At 53.3% G+C, this 15,577-nt stretch overlaps 1 protein-coding gene across 4 annotated transcripts in view; it reads right to left on the minus strand.

Moving 5' to 3' along the window:
• Window positions 1–15,577, minus strand: part of MBP (myelin basic protein) — an 85,424-nt gene that overhangs the window by 24,492 nt on the left and 45,355 nt on the right. For all 4 annotated transcript variants that reach the window (XM_074339822.2, XM_019715607.3, XM_074339821.2 and 1 more), the window contains exon 4: window positions 4,376–4,812. In XM_074339822.2, coding sequence (XP_074195923.2) covers window positions 4,376–4,812 — 437 coding nt within the window. The remainder of the gene's footprint in view (window positions 1–4,375; window positions 4,813–15,577) is intronic.

Raw genomic sequence — 15,577 nt, forward strand, 5'->3', positions numbered from 1 at the left:
AGGAGGCCACAAAAGTACCAGTTGTAAATGCACTTAGTAAGGGAGGGATACCAAAAAGGACAACTTAAAAAAAGTCACATGCAATTAGTACACCATCCTCGGTCTGTTAAATTGTTTAATAAATGCATAAAAAGGAAGAAATAGATATAAAGCAAAATTGCATCACAAAATCAAATTGGAATATAATCACAAGAAGGCAATCACCATTAAATACATCAACATAATTTATAAATGTGTCATTCATAAAGAGGACGCAGTGAAGTCTCCACCAACGCAGGGACATACTCGAACCATTGCCTGTTTAAGCACAGTGGACAACTGGGGACATGGGGCCCCAGGAGGACACAGGGGCGAGCTGGTCGCCGAGCCGTGGAAAACACTGATCATTGATCAGGGTAGTGGTGCTTCAAAAGGAACTTGGAGGAAATCTCAGAATGGTTTCGTTTGGGTGAAGAAACAAATACACCCACCACCACATTTGGCTTTTTTCTGGAAAGATCTCTGGCCAAATCTCTGGGCATGCTGATGCACTGAGTGGCTGGCTCGTTGCCATGGAGACTCACGCTGAGATTTAATTTGGTTCCATGTGCAGGGCTGGGCTCCTGTGAGCATCAGCGCTCCGAGCTAGAAGGACCGAGTGCGGGTCCACTGGCCACTGACTGGGGCCGGACACACATGTGGGGTGGGGGGCCCCCCCGAGACGCCTCCGACTGTGTGCTCCTTTCGCCTCCAGATGTTACACCCCCACAGGGTTACAGACTCTACCTCCGCACACAATCAGCATATCATGTTAACAATGATGAACTAAGTTACTGCAGAACTAAAATGTGTGAAACGAAACTAAGAACCCAGGAAACAGAACATCGGGACTAATTTACAAGATTGAATTTACCCAAAACATTAAGTGACAACAATGCTCTTTATCCCACACAATCCACATTAGGGCACAGAAGTAACACGGAGCACTGAGGATAGTTGATTATAAATGGTGTTTTGTTTTCTTAAACTTTTATGTATTTTAAGTGTGTTTTTCCAGGACCCATCAGTTCCAAGCAGTTGTGTCAATCTAGTTGTGGAGGGCGCAGCTCACACTAGCCCATGTGGGGATCAAACTGGCAACCTTGTTGTTAAGAGCACCGCGCTCTAACCAACTGAGCTAACTGGCTGTCCCCCCCCCCCCCCCCCCCCAATAAATGGTATTTTGAAGGTAAAGGAAAGAGAGAAAACGAGGTGAAATCGTCAGGACAGAATCTAGCTTGAACAACCTCTTTGGAAGTGGACAAGAGTAGAGAGGAGGGCCGTGTACCTGCCTGCACTCTCACCTGGAAACTGCCCCGAGTTACAATCTGTGTCCGGCTGAGTCATTTTGTAAACTGTAACACTGAGATAAAAAGAAGGAAGCGTGCTTGGACTGCTAAGGTCTCAGGCTTTGGCCGGTCAGGCCTGAGTGGCCGCAGGTCCCAGTCCTGGCCCAGGAGTGAGACTGGCAGTGCAGGAATGGGGACGGCGGCCTGGGACAGCCACCTGTTCCAAACAGCCCGAGGGCATATGACCTTCCCCCCAAGGGCCAGGCCACCTCACGAGGCCCCATGTTCCAGGCAGCTGGGAGACCTGGTCCCCAAGCAAACAACACAGCCCTTCTTTCTTTCCTCTCCCAACAAAGGGCGTGTTCTCCGTGAGTGCACTTTGCATCTATGGCTCTCAAAAGATTCTGCTTCCTCAGGAATTTATAATGCACTTTCCTTGAACGTCAGCTCCCAGCCTCACAGAGGGTGGGCGTTCGGTGCATTCTGAGGACTGGGGGTGGCGGCCCCACGTGCTCCCAGAGCAGGGAGGGCAGCAGAGGGGACCCCGACAGCCTGTGTCCGGGGCCATTGCTCCATTCAGTGTTTTGAGATTCTACTGGAAATTCCTACTCTCGACAGAGGAGCAGAATAGCTGCTTTCCCCAGACACGCAGCAGGAGTGGGCCGCCACCCAGACCTGTGGGTTCCCTCTCACACCCTGTATGCCTCAGACGACGACGAGCTTAGAAACGGAACATGTGACATGATGAAACGGGCTTTCATGGACAACACCACGCCTCCTGACTCTCTTAGTTTCACGCTTCGATCCAAATGACATTTCTGGAGTCTGAGACAAGGGCTCTTCAGATTCATCAACCGAGCCAAGCAAAAACCAAAACACAACGTAACCCTCAGCAGGCCACACAATCAACAGGGCAGGCTGCCTGGTGCCGTGGGTGTTGCTGGGCGGGGGCTGCGTTACGCTCACCTCTGCAGTGAGGGAAAGCAAGCCAACAAAGGGTCCACAATACACAGGTGGGCCCAGCAAACACTGCCAGGAGTCCTCACTTCCTGCAGTGAGCAAAGGTACTGCCCACAATCACCCGTGGCCTGTGTTTGGAACAAGCAGCCTTTGGCCACGCGCTGACCCTGGGGCACCAAAGGGCAAGGCTGACCATTTAAGAACTTTGAGTCAACATTCAGTGGTGAGCACAACTGATACTCCAAAAACTCTAAATCATTTAAACATTGTGTTTATTTTTAACCATCCCGTGAACATGTTTTCCTTTCTCTGGATCCTTGATAATCTGGCAACACTTGCTTTGCAATGTGGATGGCACCTTCTGACACGACAGTCTTCGCACATACTGAAGAGCATAAGAGACTTAAAGCAATACATAAAGGCACAAACTACATAAAGGCTGTAACTACATAAAGGACAAACACATGCATGTGTACGAACATCCACTTTCAGATGAAGTCACAGTCATGGACATAGATGCTTCCAGAGTTTTATTGTAACTTAAACCATGACCACCACAATGGAGTTGGTTTCACAACACACGCTGTCCAGCTATTTCACCTTTTTTGCACAGTTTCAATATATTTTACCTGCTCCCGGGCCAAGCAGAATAGTTTAAGGTTTCAAACCCGCGATGGCACAGGCTTATGGGAGGCCAAGCACAAGCACAGGTGTCACTAGGCAGCCAGGTCTGGGGGCTTTGATGCTGAGCTTGGAAAGCGCCAGAGTGAAATTGGCATGAAGTAGGTCAGGGTGAGGGAGGACAGCCCCAAAGTAAAGGGAGACGCTCCAGATACAGACACGGAAGGAACTGGACAGAGGATGAATTCTGGAAGCACTTACGGTATGCCAAGGGTTAGTCACCACAAGTCATGACAGGTGTCCCCATAAGAGGTCTCACCTGGACCAGATGCTAAGATGCAACTGACCAGTGCCTGAAACCTCACGCACTGTGACACCTGCACCAAAGGCAAAACTGATGCTGGTGTCATCCTCCACGGCTTCAATGCCCATCATTTGAAGCGCTGTCATTAGAGACGGAAGCAAGTTTTAGGAACTTCTTCACTCCAAGTAGCCCAAGGCTCCATGACACTGTCACCCTGAGGCGGACCCCTGCCCGCACTTTACTCAAAAGCCTCTTACATTCCCCAAAGCCCTCCGGAAGAAGTAGGCTCACAGCCAGAAAAAAAGCTGCATTTTATGTGATTTGCAAGCACACCCAATAAGCCGGGAGTGGGGGTGGGGGAGCTTTCTGAAAAACCTCTCCTTCCACAGTCACCAGCCACCCAACACTCTGAGGAGTCACGTGACTCTTGCCACTATCGGAATGCCACTTGGGGATTATCGCTTTAATGACACACGGGCCACAGATGAACGATTCACAATTAACTCCAGGAGACACTGTCAGAAACTGGCCCACAGTAGGGGCGTTTTTTTCTTTTGACACATTTTTATCTACAGAACATTTAAAAAATAAAATTTCACAGGCTCTGCATTCAAATCAATGGAATCACAAAGGATACAGTTTTGATTCACAAACACACTCACTATCCCTCCAGCCCCTTCCCCTAAACAACTCAGACAAGAGAGAATGTCTTCTCAAGGCGAATTTACATTTTGAGATTGTCCCAAAGTCCTCAATTGCATTACGGTTGCAAAGCAATATGGAGCTTAGCACTGGGTCCAAAAACAAGCGTGTCGCCCAAACCGTGGGCAGCAGGAGAGCAACCAGCCCTAACCCCCAAGCGCCAGACACGGGGGCCTGCGGACAGGGGGCCCTGTCTGCGGTGCCGCACCCACGCCACCCGGAGGGGCAGAGGTCAGGACGCCCCTGCACTCCCGAGCCACGTCTGGTGGCAGTCCCTTGTGAGGAGGACCAGCGGGGTGAGAGGAAGCAGGGGAAGCAGCAGCCCCACCCCTCCCAGGCCTGCAAGCATGTCCAGCGAGGACCACACCCTAGGCAGCTAAGCGGTCGCTCTGCGTCTCATCTGTGGCTTAGCTCACCTGCCGCCAGACCGTCCTTCCTTTTCCACCTAAGCTAAAGCGCTCCTCTACTCCTCAGAGCTCACCTTGCCTGAGCCCCGCTTGGGCACACCCCTGTCACCTCCAAAGAAGCGCCCGAGGGAGTCCAGGAAGCCCGTGTCTCTGTGCCTGGGGAGGAAGCCGTGCCGTGCGTGGTCCATGGGGCTGGCGGAGGCCAGGTACTTGGACCCGTGCCTCTGGGAGGGTCTTTTCTGTGACGCCATCACATCCAGGCCCTCGGGAGTGGCTGCGCTGTCCTCTTGGATGGTCTGGAGCTCGTCTGACTCCGAGGGCCTGTCTTTGAAGGTGTTGTCCTCCCTCCCCGGGGCATCTCGGGAGAAGAGGCGGATCAAGTGGGGGCGGCCCCCGGGGTCAGCTGGGCTGGCGTCTAGCCAGGCATTCTTCGGGCCCGCTGTGCGCTTGGAGTCTGTCACCGCTCTGTCCTGAGAGGGGGTCTCATTGTTCGGCTCCACATCTGCCTCTCCTGCAAACAACAGTGAGATGTGAACACGGGCTGTGCAAAGCAGTGCGGGACAATGCCGCTTTCTTCAAGGGTGGTCAACTGGTCTACAAACCCACAGACGGTGCCGCTGCCCTAGGGCGAGAGGCAGCCCAGACCTCCCGGGCACCCCCGACCTGGGCTGCAAATCCAGGTTGCAGCTCCGTGTCCCTGAGGCCTGGCAATTGCCACTACTCCAGATTTGGGACCCCCGAGAAGGCACACAGGGCTTCCTGATGGAGCGGCCGGAGCACACAGGGATTGCGTCCAGTGTCCCCTGGGTGAGGCCACCGCTGCGTTTAGAGAATCCAGGACAGCAGGCACATTTATGGGACACTTACTATTGAAAAAGCCACTGGCACATAAGCTAAGTGTGTTGGGAGCATTGATTTGACAAAAGGCATTTTTAGTGTTCTTGGTGCAAAGAGAACTTCCCACACCTTTTTGCAATCCCTGCCCTAAAGACATGGGCCCTTAGATTCCTCAGCGCCCAGATTCCAGGGCCCCCTGCACCAGAAAGTACTCGCTCAGGACATTCCGAGCTGACAGCAGCAACAATGAGAACCTTTGACGTGCCAATGGGGTATTGATGCTGTGTGCCACCAGCTCATGGCTTTTTACCAAAAAATAATGCAGCGTTTCTCTCCAGAATGGCAACACATGCATTTTGCTCTCAAGTTACAAGTTAGGTTTAAATGAATGTCATGTAGATAGTTTCCTCCCCAAACTTTATTACTTATATGCAGAAAATGTGGGTTTAGTCACACCTTCCATCCATCCATGTAACCATCTGACAATCTGTTCACAGACATGTACCAACAGCATCCATTCATCTGTCTAACCCCCAACCCCCCACCCAGCTACCTGCCCACCCATTCACCCAACCATCTGCATACCCAGCCATCCAGCCACCACCCATAGACCCAGCCACCCAGCCGTCATCGGCTGAGCACCTAAGAAGTGTCATGTGCTGTAGATATTTGGGTTACAATGATGAGCAGGCTGAGGTCCTGGTCTCATAAGCACAGGCGAGAATGTGTGTCATGGCTTGGATAATGTCCCCAAACAGCATGTCCATGTCCTAACCCCGGTACCTATGAATGCGACATTATTTGGGAAAGGGTCTTCTGTAGGTGTGCTCGAGTGCAGATGAGGAATGGGCCCTGACGCAATGACCGGAGCCCTTCTGAGAGGGGCTTTGGACACAGACACGGGAGAGGTCACGCTGCCATGTGCCTACAGGACGAGGGAGGCGGGGCCGCCAGGAACAGCAGCAGGTCAGAGCCATGACCCTCCATGGCTCCCGCTGGCAGCTTCAGCGAGAGCACTGCCCTGCCGCCCACAGCTGGAGTGCAGCCTCCTGGTCTCCATAACTGACAGAGAAAACATTCCTGTTGTTTTACGTCCTGCAGTTTGGGCTAATGTGTCGTGACAGCCACAGGAAATGGATACAATGTATAATTTCACATCAAGTAACGATATGAGAGAAAGCAGAGAAGGCTAAGGGCATCAGGAAAGCTGCCTGAGGGGACATCTGGGTGAAATGCCAGTGGGGTCGCTGCTTCTGCGAGGGAAGGAGGCCCCTTGCGGGGCCTGGCGTGTTCACCAGCAGAAGGGCCTGAGCCCGAGGGCAGAGGTGCTGTGGGAGGTGCATGGACCTAGGCCAGTCTGTGAATAAAGACGAGGACACTGTCACTCTGGCACAATCGAGAAGCTCAGGCCAGGAGCTGCCCTTGCCCCCACCCAGAGCAAGGGGAGGTGCCAGGGGGGTGTGGGCGGGGCCAGACTTCAGGTGGCCAAGGCTTAGGCCTGCAGGTGGGCACAGGTGGGAGGGGCTGCTGTCCAGGAAGAGATGCAGGTGGGGGGGCGCGCAGGGGCCGGTGTCACACGAGGCTTAAGGCAGGGTCGTTTTCCTTTGTTATCTCTACTTGTGGAGGTCTGTGTATCTACAACATATACTTCACAAATATGTAAAGCACAGAAGGCAAAGGGTTCCACACTCTGCCAACAAAATCACAGGGTCAAGAGGCTGTCCCACGAGTGACCCTCACCAGCTGTCATACACTGGCCTGTGTTCCCAGGCAGAGTGACTTACTCCCAGGGACACCACACTGGTTGTCCAGTGACAAAGCACTGGGCCGACGGCCGGCACCCAGGACCTTCCTTGGGTCCCCAGGAGCGCACACAGTTGCCAGGTGGTTTGGAAATCCATCACTTAGAGCACGGCACACGAGCACGGGTTCAATCAACCACGTGAGGACACGGATATTTGCGCGTCTCATTGCGTCCTTGCACACGGAAGAAGCAGCCATCACAGGGCTGCAGGGTGTGCGGGTGCAGGGCTGCTTTCAGGCTGCAGCAGGCTCTCTAGCTGGGCTCTCTATCCTGGCTGGTAGGAATTCATGCAAAGGAAAGGGACACAGTCGCTGCATTGTATAGGAGTAAATGCCGTAACCAAACAGGAGCCCATGTGAATACTAACATTTTCACCACAGTGGGGTTTTGTGTCCCTGAATACAGCTATTTGTGAGGCGCAGAGAAGGGCACTTGTGTCCTGAAAGCAGCTTCTCCCAGCACACAGGGAGGATGGGAGTGGTCGGAATCCGTGGACATACAGCATTTTTGGAAGGATAAGTGTGGTTTCAATTCATCAGTTCATATCAGCTTTAACCACATCAAAGCCCAGAGCCCGGATGTTTTTAGAACTCTGGTTCTGAAGCATTTAGTGCCCAGCTTGCAAGGCGTACCCTGACTCTGCACAACACACGCTGACAACACTCTTACTGTTCAAATTCTACAGGACCTGGTGAGAAACTGCTGTAAAAAAACCCCAAACCCACCTCAATCTAAGTGCTAGAATGAGCCCCAGAAAACTTACGTGGGAAATGGACCGGCCTTTGAAAGGTGGTGACATGACAATCACAGAATGGCTTTCTGGAGCAGAGAGACACCCACAAAACAGGATGGTGACATCGGGGGACAGTGCTGACTATTTAAAGAAACTGACAACTGTCATGAGTGAGGGGGTGGCAGTGAAAGGCCACGGGGCCCCACTGCTGCCTGCGTGTCGGCCGCTCCCACCGACTTTGTCCCTCAGGCAGGCGCCCCACGTCCTGTGGCTTCTCCCTCTGGAATCTGTACCCAACTGACTGCAACCACTGTCTTCCTTTTGCTTTCCCTGCCGGGTTTGTCACACCATCATTGCTCATCTCCTCTTCAGTTCTGTCTCAGGGTTCCACCGCACAGTTGCGGGGTGACCGTGAAATTAGCTTCCCCAGCACAAGGCCCTGAGGTCATGCCCCTGAGTGGCCCTCATTGTCACAGCATTGAGGACAAACCCGCCCGCCTGCTTTGGTTTTGAGCTCCTGTGCATCCCAGCACGTGTGCCCAGCTCCGTGTCCCTGTGTCTCCTTCTAGAAACTGCAGACTCTTTATGTCCCTGGGTCTAGAGCCTCACACCGGGATTCTCCAGCTCTAACCAGCTTTCAGTGCAACTAGGCTTTCCTCTCAGGGTAAAATTTAACTGTAGGCAGCTGGTGGCTGGGGCATCTCTGGATCACAGCTGCTTAGCAAGGGCCTGACCAGGACGGATGGAGGGAGGGGCTTTACTAGAAAGCCCTCAAGTTCACCTAAGAGCTCGGCCAGGGCCCTCAGAGACGCTGGGAGCCCAGGGCATGTCCGGGCTTAGCTCTGCAGGCAGGAGGGGCTGCCCCATGGCACGCCCCGTGCCCTGTGCACCCACTCACCATGGATTCCCGAGTGACGACGTCTGCTGGCCTGGACAGAAGGCATGAACGACTATGAAACACCACAAAGGCTGAAGATGACACTGCCATCCGACAGTCACAGGGTCACCCTGGAACAATCTAGAAGCTCAGAGCACAACTCTGTGCTGTACCCAGAAAGTGAGTGACACACATCAACTATTCGTACAAGTGCATCTAAAATAGAATTGTGAGGCTGAAGTGAATCCGGTCCTATATGTAAACATCATTGTTATTCCAGAGTGCGTGTTTATGATCTATTCCATGGTGTCCATGGAAGGCAGATTCTATGCATAACTCATCTAACCGCCCGTGCGTGTGTGTGTGTGCACGCAAGTGCGCACATGAGAAAACATACGAATGCCCGACACCCCCACCCAATAAAGCAGAATGATGGGGATGGCGCCCCAATCCCGCGCTGTGTAATGGGCCGCAGGGCCGTGGGCAGCAGCTCGGCTGTTTCTCCAGAGCTGCGGCTCGGCCGCCCGGCTTCAGCACCGCCCGCGGTCAGACACCGGCCACGCACACCGCTCACAGCACATGGCGATTTTCAGGAAAGTTCAGTGTCAGAGATACTCCTGATCTGGAGCCTGTGGCCGCGTGTGGGGCTGCACAACGCCCAGGGGTCTCAGCGTGAGGTGGCCTGTGCCGGGAAGGCCTCTTATCACTCCTCCTGCGGTGACGACACCTGCTGCCGCTATTGGAGCCTGACCTCAGCGCTTGTCACACCTCTGGGGGGGCCAGGGCGGGCGCTGTCCGCTGGGGGCGGGGGGGTGGGCCCTCACACATTCTGTCTGCAGGGCTGAGAGCACTGCAAGCGTGGCGGCTTTTCTCTGAGCGCCAGGGCTTCTCAGGTTGACAGGAATAGAGAGCATTGTTATTCCAAGTGTCACTATTGTGCTCACCACACCAGAGTGACAGGCACTTTGCTGTTAAACTAAACTACAAACTACCGATGAGATGGAGGGGACCATGTCCTTCTTTTCACCACAATTCACTCATTTTGTTCTGTGATTAGAGGTCTCGAAACGTTAGACGCCAGGGTCACCAGCTCTAATGTCACTAGGGAAGTTTAATAAAGTTTCATACTCATGGCTGATCAGATCTTTAATGAGACTGGAAACAATGAAAAAGGGTCCTCAGTCAGCTATCAGAGGTTTCGCCAATTGTTAAACTTTAAAAACGTGCAGTGGAGTCTTAGCCCACCACAAATTATCACTGTTGGTTTATTTCATTGATGTGCATTGTTCCTATCTAAGTAGGGGTCCCCAGACTTCACTTCACGGGCCAGTAAAGTAGTAAAAATTGGGGGTAAGGATGATGGGTGTTCATACTGTCATCTCAGGACTTGGAGAAGTTTCTATTTTTCCAGCTAAGATATTAAAAGAAAACAAATAACCACCATGCACTACCCCACGATTTCAGTAAAGAAAAAAGGGAATTTTTGAATGAAAATGACAGAAAAGCTGTCATCTCAGAATAAAGGGCTGGCCCTGGAATGCACTTAGGTCACTCTCTGACTCTTCTGCCAAGAGGCTGCATCTGTCCCCACCTCCCTCCCCAGGCCACCCCAAGCATAGGTCACGCTGTGCAGCCCTGGTGACCTCCGGGGAGCTCACAGCTGGGAAGAACTGGGAAGCTAAGGCCTCTAGCTGACCTCACGTGGATGGACCCCATCCCCTCCTACGCCCACCCCCGCCCTCTGCAAAAATCCCAACCCCACGAACCACATTCCTCTGCTCTGAACCCCCAGTTCTCGGTTTGCCACCAACTACTTATCCATCAGGTATTCTGACAGAAAACACAATTTCTCCATTCATTTTGTGGGATCGCACTCACTGGTTTGACCCGCATTTCTACCTTGGTTTTAAAAACAATTGTTTTGAGGGCATATCTAGTGAGGTTCCAAGCATAGTTTAGTTTGTTCTGAGTGTCCTAAGTTCCCACAAAATTACTGAAACCAAAGCCAAACCCCCAAACCCACCAAAGTCACAGTTGGACTGAGCTGACAGGTCTGTCCTGTCACAGGCGCTGATTTGCTCAGGGGTGAGGCCTTGTGCAGGCTCCAAAACACATATGCCCAGCCGCCTGTCCCCTCACCGAGCCTGACACCCCGGCTTCCCAGGCACAGGCGGAGGATCCCCACAGTCCCCCTGCCCCACTCACTCCCTAGTTATCTTTTACAGGACCTGGGGCAACAACTGTCCAAGGAAATGTTGGGATTCAAAAAGCGAGCATACAAGCCGCTGGAAACAGTTCCTCGGAGCTCAGGCAACGCTCAGAGGCCATGTGGTCTCCTCCACTTCCCTCTTTTGGGAAGGGACCCTGAGGAAGAAGTTACTTGGAAGACAAGGAAATGCAGGGACCCCGCATGGAAAGTTGTAGACGGGGCCTTCACCCTCCTGGGCTGGCGAGGACACACGCACAGCGATTGGGAGGTGGGTGCTGGGGCACTGGTGGCCGTGATGTAAACACGAGGACAGAAGTCAGAGCAACTGTGTGTCCCGTTGTCCAGGACACTGTCTCCTCCTAAAGTGATTCACTGTCTGGCTTCCTGGCTTACAGTCCGTGAGGATGTATCACCCCAAATCAGTGCACGTATCCCAAGGCACGAGAACATTCAGATGAATCCTTAGTTTCTAACTCCAAGCAGGAGTGTGCAGTAAAGAAACTATGGTGGTGAAATGCATGCAATGGAGGGAATCGTTACTTGTTTGGTCTTCCATTTGGTGTGTTTAAACTCATGCTTTTTAAATTTATACTTTTCCTCCATATTTTCATCACATGGTATCTTAAAGATCATTGAGACCACGAAAGTCATTGTACAATGCAGATTGCCATGAATGACACCGTTTTGAGGCTTGCTCCCAGGACCAGCTAGAGCAAAGTAAGGGAGTACACACCCAAGCTCACGTCTTCAAGTGGACATTGTGACTCTGGACCTGTAGACCGGCCAGGTTCCCGTTTTTGTCCAAGGTATGAAGCTGGCCATTTGCATGTGAACAAAATTCCCAGCTTACTTTCTGTGCACGTCTTCACACTGAGCGTTTGGATACATGTTATCTGATAGGAGACCGTCTGTCCCCTTCGGCGTGATAAGCCCCAGAGGAAAGCAACACACCAGTCCTGCTGGTGCAAATCTGGCCCCTTTCCATCTTGGCATTGTGGTGGGGGCTGCAGTCATGCTGGCTGCTGAGAGTGTGCCCTGCAGGCTCTGATTACACGTGGACCCAGCGTCTCCCAAACTGGGCTCCCTGGAGAAGCCAGGTGTTGGCTGCAGACTGTGTCCTAGGGACAGCACTTCTGCCCAAGCACTCAACTCCTGCCCCTCACAGGAGGACAGGTGGGGACCCCACCCTGCAAGCGTCCTGCCTTAAATCTACATGCCACGAACTGGGCCATGATGCTCAGTGCCCTGGACAAAACCTCATCCTTGCTGTCCAGACGGGTGAGGGGCGAGGGGGACATACTCAGAACTCACGGCTGTGCTTTGGCTGGCCACACCGATTTGGGAAGGGGCTCTGGGGGTGCCTGTGAGTCTGCCAGCAGGCCGCTCTCTGCAGAAGGACCAGTGGTGTCCCTGGGCCTTGGGGCCCTGGAATTTGCCAGTGTAGGCTAGGGCTAAAGAGGACTGTCCTTGTTTGTGGGACACTTCTGTCCCTGGCACGCTGTGCTTGGGGTCACCAGGGAGGGGGAGGAAACAAAAAGGCCATGGTGTGGCCTTGGATTTGCTATGGCAGAAATTCTGCATCTATGAGAGGCATGCGGCCGCCCGCCTGGCTGCCCGCAGAGATTTCTTTAAAATATTTTCACAAATGAATCTTATCAACCCACCCATCTCACACTAATGCCTCCTTTGTGTACCCAGAACATATAGTTTTTATTTGCTCTAAATAGCTCATCCCTCGAACCCTCCCACAGCAAGGTCTGGGTCATGGGAAACACAGCCCCATGCATAGAGCAGGGTCGGGGCTGGGGGCTTCACTGAGTCTGCACCTGGGGGGACCTGAGTTTCTTCACTGTAAAAGGGGGTAACCGTCCATACGCCCGCTCCCCAAACACAGGGGCTGTTCCAGGTGCAACCTCTGGCGATTCTCAAAGTGACTTTGTGCGGACAATCAACAGACCCAGGAGGCAGCAAGATCCCCCCGGGAAGTGGTACCACAGGCACCGCGACGACGTGCTTCTCAGCGCGGAGTAAATACGGTAGGAAGTGTATTCCTACCATAGGCAATTTTACACTGTGGGTGCTCAATAAATGCCAGTAGGATTGAACCGATTTGGTGCAAGACTGAAGGTCTGCTGGGATTCAAGACCAGAGGACATTGATTCTTTGGTCTACCACTGACGTGGGACCTTGAACTTGTGTTTTAATCCCTGTAGCCTTGGGGGCTTCATCTGCAAAACCCAGCGACTAGTTAGGGCTCCCTCACAGCACTGTTTTGATGGGCACTTGGGGTTTAGGTAATCAAGTGTTCTTAGCCCTGGGGCGCCGTGAGTGCTCAGGCAGGCCTCTGGTTACTGCCATTGCTATTGTTGTATTTATAAGCCTCATCTGGTAATATCCTGCACAGGGATAAGATTCTATACATGATCCATCCACCCATCCATCCATCGATCCATCCATACATACATCATCCATCCATCCATCCATCCATCCATGCATCCATCCATCCATCCATCCATCCATCCATCCATCCATCCATCCATCCCTCACTCACTCACCCATTCATGTACTCACCCACTCACCCAATATTCCTTTCATGCCTTGCATTAGGCAGAATTCTAAGACTGGCCCCAGTAATTCCTCACCCTCCTCTCAGAGTGCGTGGAAGCTGTGACTGTGATGAGTGTCACTTGTGATTATGTTATGTCCTATGGCAAAAAGGACAGGATCTGGGCTGTTAGACCAACACAGGAGGCTTCTGCAGGCAGCGAGCTGTCTCCAGCTGTAGCAAAGTGGGGTCAGAGAGTCGCCCGTCCAAGCATGGGAAGGAGAGGGCAATGCTGCTGGCATCAGCAATGGAGGGTCCACCTGCAGGGTCCAGAGTGGCCTCTAGGAGCTGAGGGTGACCCTGGCTGACCACCAGCATGGAAACAGGGATCTCACCCCTACAACAGCACAGAACTGAATTCTGCCCACAACCTGCCTGCACCTGGAAGTGGCTTCCCTGCGGTTCCAGGGAAGCTAAGCCCGCCTGGCCTGCTCGCCCACAGAAGCGGGGGCTCATAGGTGGGTTTGTTTTAGGCTACTGAGCGTGCCACACAGATCTGCTGGCTAGGAACCCCGGGGGCCAGCGGTCTGTGCGTGACCAGCCCTGCAGGGGTCCTGACCACGGAGCGGCTCACATTTGAGCGGCACTGCTCCAGCTCACGGCGTGTGCTCAATAAACGAGCCCTGGATAGAGAGCCCCAAGAGGCGGTGACGGTGGCTCTCCATCCTGGCTGCACATTATAGTCATTGGGGAGCTGTCACAGCCTCTCACTGCCCCCTGGCCCCCCAACCCAGATCAACTAAACAGAAATCTTGGGGCATGGAGAAGGTGGTGGGGAAAGAAGCCCTGGGAAGTCTTGTTGGGAGCGACCCATAGGCCTCCAGGGCCACGGAAGTAGCCGCTGTCTTGCCGTCTTCCCCACTTTTCCTGATCTTTGTTCCCTTCCTGATTAACACTGTCACAGAGTGAAGGGACACCGCTGGATGACAACTTCAGCCACCGCTCCCTGGGGAATGTTAGCGTCACCCGGAAGCTTCTCAAACCTCCAGTGCTGAAGCCCAGCTCCAGCCGGTGACTCTGACCAACAGCTGTGGGTCAGGGCCGCGGGCATCACGTTTAGATTCCTGAGAGGACCTAGCGTGTAAACATTTTAATATATGATTTAAAGCAGCCATCGGAGGAAATGCAGGGCTGACCCCTTTGAGTTCCTGAATTTCCCTTTCTCCCCCAAAGTGTAAGGACATCAGAAAACAACCAAGAAGGCAAAGGTCAGGGTGCCAGAACCTGCAGTCATTCCAGGAAACCCTAATGAAGGTGGAAAGACCCTGAGAACAGGAAGACGGTGCGTTCTGGGCGTTACCTCGAGGCCTGTCTTGGTGGATCCAAAGCCACAGCCCTCACCTGCACCCGCTTTCCGGGCTGGCTGGGCACAGTGCTCTGGCTCATTGCTGAGGTCCCAAGAAAGACCTGCATGTCTCCTGGTCCACGACTTCTGGGGGCCACGAAGCAGCGAGCCCCCCCCCCCCACCAGTCCCCACTTTGTGCTCAGATAATTTTCTTCACTGTGACTCATTGCAGCCCTTCGTCCCCGGTATCATTCCAAATGCCACCAAGGCCCTCTCGCCGTGTTCTGCAAGCGACAGCAGTTTTTACTGTGTGAGAGGAAGAAGCAGTGACCTCATTTCTGACGTGTGTGAAAATCAGTCTCACCTTATATGAGTTAGCACACCCTGAAACTCTTCCTAGGATTGCTGGGCTGGGAGGAATCACTCTCCAGGCCGAGAGCTCAGGCTGTCACCTCCACCAGCCATCGGGTCACGCCCCAAACCGCCCAGCGCACACTCAGGAAGGCCACTCTGCACAGACTCTAGTTCTGGGCGTGACCCAGGATCCCTGTCTTTGTCGGAGGCAGCGTGGTGGTGGGAGTGGGGCGGGGGGGTGGTGGTGGTGTGTGGCTGCAGAGGGGCAGGGTCTTGCGGCCACAGGTGTTCCTGGTTGCAAACAGGACACAGGACAACGTGCTGACACTACAACTCAGGAGCGTCATGAACTCCACTCTGAGGACCGACATGAGCCCGGAGGTGACGCTTACAGAGAACTTTCTGCCACACCTTCACCTTGGGTCCCACCCAGCAAAGAGCACACGCCACTAACCTGACTTCACATCTGAAGGAAACCGAGCGTCTTACTCCACAGCACACAGGGGACAGAAACGCAAACCCACGTTGTGTGTTTTCCTTCAGCTCCATAACTGGGTCCCGGGGAGCAGAC

The sequence above is a fragment of the Rhinolophus sinicus genome, chromosome 4 (assembly GCF_057876585.1).
Source record: "Rhinolophus sinicus isolate RSI-liver-muscle chromosome 4, RSI-T2T, whole genome shotgun sequence".
NCBI lineage: Eukaryota > Metazoa > Chordata > Mammalia > Chiroptera > Rhinolophidae > Rhinolophus > Rhinolophus sinicus.